The 8733-nt window shown below is 47.3% G+C and overlaps 1 protein-coding gene across 7 annotated transcripts in view; it reads left to right on the top strand.

Moving 5' to 3' along the window:
- Window positions 1-8733, top strand: part of MATN2 (matrilin 2) — a 175881-nt gene that overhangs the window by 22587 nt on the left and 144561 nt on the right. For 6 of the 7 annotated variants that reach the window (XM_028500797.2, XM_028500796.2, XM_024115899.3 and 3 more), the window contains exon 2: window positions 932-1099. In XM_028500797.2, the coding sequence (XP_028356598.1) occupies window positions 958-1099 (142 nt within the window). In that variant the 5' untranslated portion in view covers window positions 932-957. The remainder of the gene's footprint in view (window positions 1-931; window positions 1100-8733) is intronic. The other variant, XM_028500794.2, reaches the window with a different exon arrangement.

Below are 8733 nucleotides of genomic sequence, written 5' to 3'. Positions count from 1 at the left end.
GGAGCCTGTGCTCCGCAACGGGAGAGGCCACAACAGTGAGAGGCCCGCGTACCGCAAAAAAAAAAAAAAAAAAAAGTGTGCTACTCTGGTTGAAACTCCCTCACCCCTGTGGATATCTGAAACTCAACTCAAGAGTCAAAATTCTTTCTGCATCCGAGAGCTTTGTGCTCAACTTTGCGTTTGATTCTATTCTTCTCTGGTCCCCTAACGCTGTTGCTTGTCTGCCTGTCCTCACCTCCCCATGTGTGCCAGACACTATCCTGAATGCTTTCGTTACATGGATTAAGTCACCCAATTAACCATATTCCCACATGGCATGCGGAGGTTAAGCAGGTTGCCCAAGGTCACACACAGTTAGCAAGTGTCAGAGCCAGGACACTTCAAAGCCAGGCGGTCTGGTGCCAGGGTCCAAGCCCTTAAAAACACTGCACCACGTTCCCTCTTAATAGATGTGTGTGGAAGGCAGGGAGGCTAGGAGGCTAAGTCATGTTAACTTATGCAACCGTATATGTATTCCTTGGGAAACATATATATTAATTTGTACCATCCACTATTATTAGACTAAGAAAATATTGTTACTTGGAATCCTCAGATGTAGTTTTTCCTTTTTCAAATCCAAGATATAGAATGTGACTATGAATAATTGATCATGAACTTGATTGAAAAGAAACTTCAGGGCAGATTTTTTTCCCCCAAGTTTTCCATTCAGTCTTATAGTGGCCAAAGTGACAAAAAATTCCAACTATGCATGCCCTTCTCAGAGTATCCAAGAACCTACCAGTGGGTCTGAGGGTCACACACACAAATGGAATTTTCAGTACAAGCGGCCTGTCTGATCTGGGGAAAGGCGGGGGGCGAGTCTGCAGCACCTAGCATTCAGGGAGACCCAGAAACCTCACCCAGCCCTCTTCTCCCATTGTGTTTGTCACAGCCTTGCCCCTCTTTCTCTTCTTGAAGATGGAAAAGATGCTGGTGGGCTGCTTTCTCCTGATCCTCGGACAGATCCTCCTCCTCCCCGCTGAGGCCAGGGAGTGGCCTCCTTCCAGGTCCATCTCCAGAGGGAGACATGCTCGGACCCACCCTCAGACGGCCCTCCTGGGTGAGTGACGGGGCTCCACCTACAGAAGTAGGAAGAGGTGGTCGAGGGTGGACCTCCAGACCAGGGGATGGGTGTCCGTCGGGGCAGCTCTCCCAGCCCTGGGTCCCGTGTTGGGCGTGCTGGGGAAGAGGGCATCTCATTGGCAATGAGCGCGTCCTGAGTTGAGAATGTGGTTGTACACGGGTTTTCAAATGAAATTAAACCTCTTCTATTGCGAAGCTTTTCATTGAATCCAAAGCTCATGACTTTTCTCCAGTAAGCAAGGGCACGAGTTTTCATCTGAAAAAGTCCTGGTTGGACTTACCTGGACAAGGGTGTTATGAGAATTTTTTATTGGATTTGTCTGGCTAATCTGTGTTAATAATGCTTCCCTGCCTGGCAGCATGGGAAGAAGAGCAGGCGGGTTTGGGGAAGGTGGGAGGCGGCACAAAAGAGAGGTGGAGTCAAGATATTAGAAATGGAAAATGTTAGAGGTCTGTTAGGCTCACCCACTGAACATGTTTTCTTCAGGTGAATTCTTTTCTTTCTCCAAGAGGAAGGAAAGGTCCTGAAAACACACAGAATATAGATGTATGGGCCTGGTTCTAAACATGGGCTCTGGAAAGCCTAGGATGCGGGGGTAACAGGAGGAAGGCTGGCCAGTGGAAGGATGGTGGGTTTTGGCATAGACCTGAGTTCATAGACCTGACTCTGGTACTGACCAAGTGTGTATGCTGAGGCAACATGACCTCTCCGAGGTTCAGTTTCCTCATCCGCGAAATGGGACTGTTAATGCTGATCTTGGAATATTTTTGTGAGGAGAAAGCAAGATAATTAATATATGTAAATTATAGGTATGCAGTGAATGAAAGCTTTACCACAACCATCATTCCATGAAGTTGTTCTCCAAAACTGTGTTTTATATTTGTACCCCCTAAAATCTCACCCCCTGTGAAGACCACTGAGAGAACTGCCCAGTGCCTGGTCGCCTCAGCCTCCGAAATGACAGTTAGAGACCAGAGGAACCAAAAGCTCTGTTTTGAGAGGTCAGAATCTTTACGGTGTTAACCTAAACAATGACTCCATGATGCTGGGCCCTCCATGTCTTTAGTCTCTTGAGAATCTGTTTCCATAGTGACATAAACATAGGACTTCTGCAAATGTGGAAAGGACTGGGGGATATTTAGTACGCTGATTAAAGGGTTTTTTAAAAAACAAATTTCAAGATGATAACATATACCATCATATGATAAACATATCTATGTATCTATCTATCATCTATCTATGTGTCTATCATCTATCTATGTATCTATCTATCATCTATCTGTCTATCTATGTATCTATCTATCATCTATCTATCTATCTCTCTATCTATCATCTATCTATCTAGAAAGACAGAGGTGGTGAAGATGTGTAGGCGTGTGTGTGGGAGAGAGAGAGAGAGAGAGAGAGAGAGTGCGAGAGAGAGAGAGGGAGAGAGAGAGAGAGGGAGAGGGAGAGAGAGAGAGAGGGAGAGAGAGAGAGAGGGAGAGAGAGGGAGAGAGAGGACTGGAAACGCCTGATTCCTAGATCAGCAGCAGCTGATTACACAGTTGGGTTTCTGATGGGGCTGCTTTCGGAATGAGCCTCTACACTCTTAGCCAGAAAAGCATACTCCTCTTGGTGTCAAATATCTCTGCCCCCATGCTGTCCCCATCCCCTGCCTCTCTCTCTCTCTCTCTTCTCTTCCCACCTCCGACACATACTTGTACACACACATTCACACAAACACACACACTCACACCCTCTCATACCACCCCCCCCACCCACGGGGCCTCCCCTAGTTGTCAGCATTCACTGCCCTCTCCTTCACCCCGAGCTCAAGCTCTGAAGTAGAAACGCCCTGTCTTCCGTGGTAGAAGGTCCTGTTTTGCTAAGGGCATCCATCCCATGTCCAGTATCCTCCCCCTCCCCTTTTCTCATTTTGTAGGAGAATGTGTCAGGCACATCTCTGCCCCCCAGGGGATGGCGTGGCCGTTCCCTGACATGCTGGAAGGCTGCTTGTCTTGGGAACATAGTGAGTGAGTGAGAATCGTGAAACCAAAGGCAAACACCGCAGCTCTGGCCCGGATCCTCTAGTGCCATCTGCTTTTGGTCTACCTTTGACAGTGAACAGAGATGGAGAAGCTGGGCGTGTTGTGGTCCTTGCCCTGATCTCTTTTTTTGTGGCAAATCATTTTGGCTGTATTTGTGATATCCACTACATGGTGTTATTTCCCCAGTTACTTGCTTGCATGGGCTGTCTGAAAGTTTAACAGAGTAGAAGCAGAATTGTTTCTTAGGTTAATTTTTCGTTTGAATTTTCTGATTTTTAAAAAAATATTTATGTCTAAATTCAAGTCAGAGGCCCAGTAACAACTTGATCCAGTTAAAAAAAAAAAAACGCAGATATTTATCTGCCCTCCTATGAATGTTTGCACGTTGCTCGGGCAAACATTGCTCGGGTTGCTTGGGCGGTAGCCTGTGATGTGTGTCCACGTGGGCTTCCCTTCTACTTCATTCATTCATCTGGAATTTCTGCTTTGTGCCAGACATGAGGGGGTTAAAGAACAACCACCGGGCTTCCCTGGTGGCGCAGTGGTTGAGAGTCCGCCTGCCGATGCAGGGGACGCGGGTTTGTGCCCCGGTCTGGGAGGATCCCACGTGCCGCAGAGCAGCTAGGCCCGTGAGTCAGGAAGCACTTGTGCAGTGGGGGAGACAGACATGTAAAAAGGTCATTAATTTGGTGGAATCGGTGTGCAACGGTAGAGGCATAGCTAAGTTACAGCTCTACTCTGCCTGCTGTAGGCTCAGTATAAGAAAGTGGTCTCAGGACCCTTGTACACTCAAAACTTATTGAGGATACCAAAAGAGCTTTTATTTTTGTGGGTTAAGTCTACTGAGGTTTACTGGATCAGAAATTAAAATGGAGAACTTTAAAAACTATTAATTAATTAATTTAAAAATAACAATAATAAACCCATAACCTAACCATAATGTAAGTAAAAATATTTGTATAATAATATTTTCTAAATAAAAAAATTGTGAGAAGAATGGCAGGATTTTACATTTTTGCAAATCTGTTCAGTGTCTGGCTTCATTAACAACAGCTGGATTCTCATTTCTCATCCATTCAGGCTGTCATGAAATATTGTTTGGGTTGGGTTACATGAAGAAACTATGGCCTCACACAGATATGTAGCCAGAAAAAGAAGACGTTTTTTAATAGCCTTTTCATGTGATTATGGATATTCTTCTCCGATAGGACACCAAAACTTGACAAATGGTAGCTCCTTAAAGGTTAACTGCAATGTGGAATCTAAAACCACATCAATAAACATTTCGAACGATGTTCACACATATAAGAGAGTTAGAGTATAAAAGGCAAACATTAGTACTGTTACAAAAATAGTTTTGATCTCATGGACCCTGTGAAGGGGGTCCCCAAACCACACTTTGTAAATGGCTGGTTTCGGGAAACATTCCTAGGGAAAGCTGAGACCACGTGGAGCTGGGGGATGAGCTGGCAGGAGAGGGGTGAGGATGGAGCACGGAGGCGGGACCTGGTGAAGCCATCGGGGCCACCCTGTCTGTCAGGCAGGTGGTCTGAGCTGGGGACAAGCCCAGAGGAGTTGGGAACCAGCTCACTTAGGACCTCAGGGGCTCCAACGAAAAGTCTGGGCTTCATGCTGCGGGGGTGGGAGCCCCTGGAGGACTTTCCGCTGACAACAGTGGCGATCACTGCTGACTCCTTTTCTACCCCCTACTGTGCCATCTGGACTGCCTAAGCCTTCCAGGGCTGGGGCAAGGGGCAGGGAGAGCCTGTACTCCCAGGCCACCAGGAAAACCAGTGAGCACATTCTCCAACTCAGTCCCTTCAAGGCAACCATGCCGGCAGGTGGAGTTGGAGCAGCAGGGTGTGCTGTACGCAGAGCCTAAGCGCGTGGAAGCCTTCAGGTTCTTGCCTCTGCACCCATCCTGCATCAGTGGCAGCCGTCCCCTCCCAGACTCTTCCCTAAGTTCCCCTCAAGGTGGTGCTAACTGGAAGTCATGTTGCCCCCCATCCTTAACGGCTGCCTGCTTTGCTTGTGCCCATTTTTCTCTTGACTGTATCACAGTCATATGGGGGTGGACCTGTCGCCAGGGCAACCAGTGGGGGCATATCAGCCTTTCTGGAAACCTTCACCCTCCTTGCCCAAACTCCCACTGTACTGGTGACTCCCCTCACTCCTGGAATGAGAGCACACACTCAAACTGTCTGCACTTCAGCCCACTGGCTCCCCTGTTTCATCTGTCTTTTCAAACGAAGTCTTGTTGACATGCGCTTTCTTTTCTAAATTTACCAGCCTATCTCATTTTATTTCTACTTCCTTTCCCTATAATAGATTCCCCTTTTGGATCAATAGCACCCACAAAGAATTCATGTTTGTGTTTTTTTTAATATTAAAAAAATTAAATTTAAAAGAAGGGTGACCCCATAGTGTGTTCAGGGGATGGTGGGAGCTGACACGCCCTCCCCCCACACACTCTGCTAGGAAAAATTCCGGAGGTGTGTGAGGGTGGAGGTCACAGAATTTAGTGAAATTTCCCCATAGCAGTTAATTTACTACTTGAAATTAATCTAAGAACTCACTGTATACAGCCCCAAATTCTGCTCCTTGGAAATCACATTACATTAGGAGGCATTTACTTTCAATTCTGCATACATCTCTAATTAAACCTGACATCAAAACATGAGTAAAAATGCAATGTGTTTTGTATGAGGAGCTGAAACTGCCTAAATTAGCAATGTGACTGAAGGAGTTGGCTGGCATAGAGAATTAAGCATAAGAATGTCCTGCCAATGGAGGTTTTCGCCTAGGTTGATAATTATTAACATTTTCAAGCATTGGCTGACAGTAAATGAATTTCCACATCCTGAAACAATCCCCCTAATTGACATTTGTTGGCACCCTCAGTGAAGGAGGAGAAGCAGATGCCGGAAGCTATAGGAGCTTCTGGTTTCTGGAAGGACAGACCCATTGAGGCCACCACTCTTACATGCCCTGAAGCCACGTTGTCATGGATACAACTTTTGTCTCCTTCCCTGAGCTTTCCAGGGCTTTGTTCACCCTCTTCCTTCTACCTGGAGTATCTTTCCTTGGCCAAGGCTTGTTATCAGCCAGGGCCAGGCCGAATGCCACCTCCTCCTGCCGCCAGCCAGGCAGGACCCTCCCATCCCGGGATGGGCCACATGCGCTGCAGGTCCTCTACCAAGGTGTCAACCCTCTTTGCCTTATTCTGAGGGGTAATAATGGCACATACCCAAGGATTCCTAGTCTGGTTATTTTTTTTTTTTTTTTTTTTTTTTTTTTTGCGGTACGCGGGCCTTCCTCTGCTGTGGTCTCTCCCGTTGCGGAGCACAGGCTCCGGAAGCGCAGGCTCAGCGGCCACGGCTCACGGGCCCAGCCGCTCCGCGGCACGTGGGATCCTCCCATACCGGGGCGCGAACCCGGTTCCCCTGCATCGGCAGGCGGACGCGCAACCACTGCGCCACCAGGGAAGCCCTAGTCTGGTTATTTTTGTACTTGCCTTGCTTTTAGTACCGGATTGTACACCCTTGAAGAAAGGGACTGTTTTTCATGTCTCATGACATGTCTGGAGGTACTCTCACTTACTGAGCCCCTGTTGTGAGCAGGGACAAGCTAGCTCACTTGATCTGTAAAAAAAAAAAAAAAAAAAAAAAAATACAAACCACTGCAAGGTGGTTATTGGTTTATCTCATTTTCAGACGAGAAAGCCAAGGCGAAGAGGAGTAAAGCGATCTGGCAAACTTCTTAAGGCTTCTGAAAACCTAGAATGAAAAGGTGACTTCCCGCCCCCACCCCTCGCCCCAGGAGAGGATGCGTGACTCAGGAGATGGGCGTTTGAGCAAAGAAAAAGGCACCTCATACTCGAGCTTGCTCCCCGACCAGGAGTTTTGAGAACAGGAAATGCCCATCAGTATTTGGAGATGCCCCTGTTCCTGCGGGAAACACTGGGGTCGCCAACCTCGAGCCCCTGCTTTGGCCCCGCCCACAGCGAAAGCTCCGCGTGTGTTGGACCCCTGAGAGGATGAGGCGTACAGGTGGCTGATTTCATCCTCTTGTGCATGGTTTCAGCCTCTTAGCCAGTGACCCGGGGCAAGCCGCTTTTCCTCTGAGGTGGCTGAAGTCAGGGATCCTTCGGGTCTCGTCTGGGGCGTGGTGACATCACCGATTCCCGCCTTCCAGTTGTCCCTTCTCTGGTTCCCGTAGTGAACCCTCCCCCCGGCCCCCCATGCAATCTTTGGCTTTCTTTCCCTCTCTCCAGGTGAGAGGGAGAAGCTTTGAGACGGAAGGAGTGGGGCAACAGAATCAGGCAGGAGGCGGCGGCAGGTGCGAGGGGGGGGGCGTTGCGTAAGGATCAGGAAACTGAACAGTGATTCCCAAACTTCACTGTGTGTCAGAAGCTCCTGAAGGGCTCGTTACGGGCAGACCACTGGTTCCCATGCCGGAGTGTTTGATTCAGTAAGTCTGGGTTGGGGCCTGAGAAATTACATTTCTGGAGACCTCAGTTTGAGAACCTTCGCAGAAGAGAAATCTAGGAGGTGGGGTGGGGACGGGCAGGATGAGAAGGTTTTAGGAAGAGGTGCTGTGGGGCACGAGCCAGATGCAGGATGAAAAACATTTGCGGAGAAAACTGCAGCTGGAGAGTATAAGCAAACTGTAAGCCGAGTCAATCAACCCTTTCTGGGGCTTTGAAAATAAGCTGCTAACATTTTTCTACCTAAGGGGAGTTAGCAAAGGGGCGGGGACTCAAGCCTCTTACAGCGCAGCGATTAACACATATCTAAAGAATCCAGTGGCTGGCGTGTGTCTTTATCATTAGAACTGATTATAAAAATGAAGGCTGATGCGTAGAGCTTATAGAATTGTTTTAACTATAGCAAAGCATTTTTATTTTATATTATTATTATTTTTTTTTTACATCTTTATTGGAGTATAACTGTTTTACCATAGTGTGTTAGTTTCTCCTTTACAACAAAGTGAATCAGTTATACATATACATATGTTCCCATATCTCTTCCCTCTTGCGTCTCCCTCCCTCCCACCCTTCCTATCCCACCCCTCTCGTGGTCACAAAGCACAGAGGTGATCTCCCTGTGCTATGCGGCAGCTTCCCACTAGCTATCTAATTTACATTTGGTAGTGCATATATGTCCCTGCCACTCTCTCACTTCGTCACAGCTTACCCTTCCCCCTCCCCATGTCCTCAAGTCCATGCTCTAGTAGGTCTGTGTTTTATTCCCGTCCTACCACTAATCTCTTCATGACATTTTTTTTCTTAGATTCCATATATATGTGTTAGCATACAGTATTTGTTTTTCTCCTTCTGACTTACTTCACTCTGTATGACAGACTCCAGGTCTATCCACCTCATTACAAATAACTCAGTTTCATTTCTTTTTATGGCTGAGTAATATTCCATTGTATATATGTGCCACATCTTCTTTATCCATTCATCTGTTGATGGACACTTAGGTTGCTTCCATGTCCTGCCTATTGTAAATAGAGCTGCAATGAACAGTTTGGTACATGACTCTTTTTGAATTATGGTTTTCTCAGGGTATATGCCCA

This window comes from Physeter macrocephalus, chromosome 15, assembly GCF_002837175.3.
Source record: "Physeter macrocephalus isolate SW-GA chromosome 15, ASM283717v5, whole genome shotgun sequence".
NCBI classification, from domain to species: domain Eukaryota; kingdom Metazoa; phylum Chordata; class Mammalia; order Artiodactyla; family Physeteridae; genus Physeter; species Physeter macrocephalus.
The sequence above is the reverse complement of the archived record's forward strand: the minus strand, read 5'-3'. Positions and strand labels throughout refer to the sequence as shown.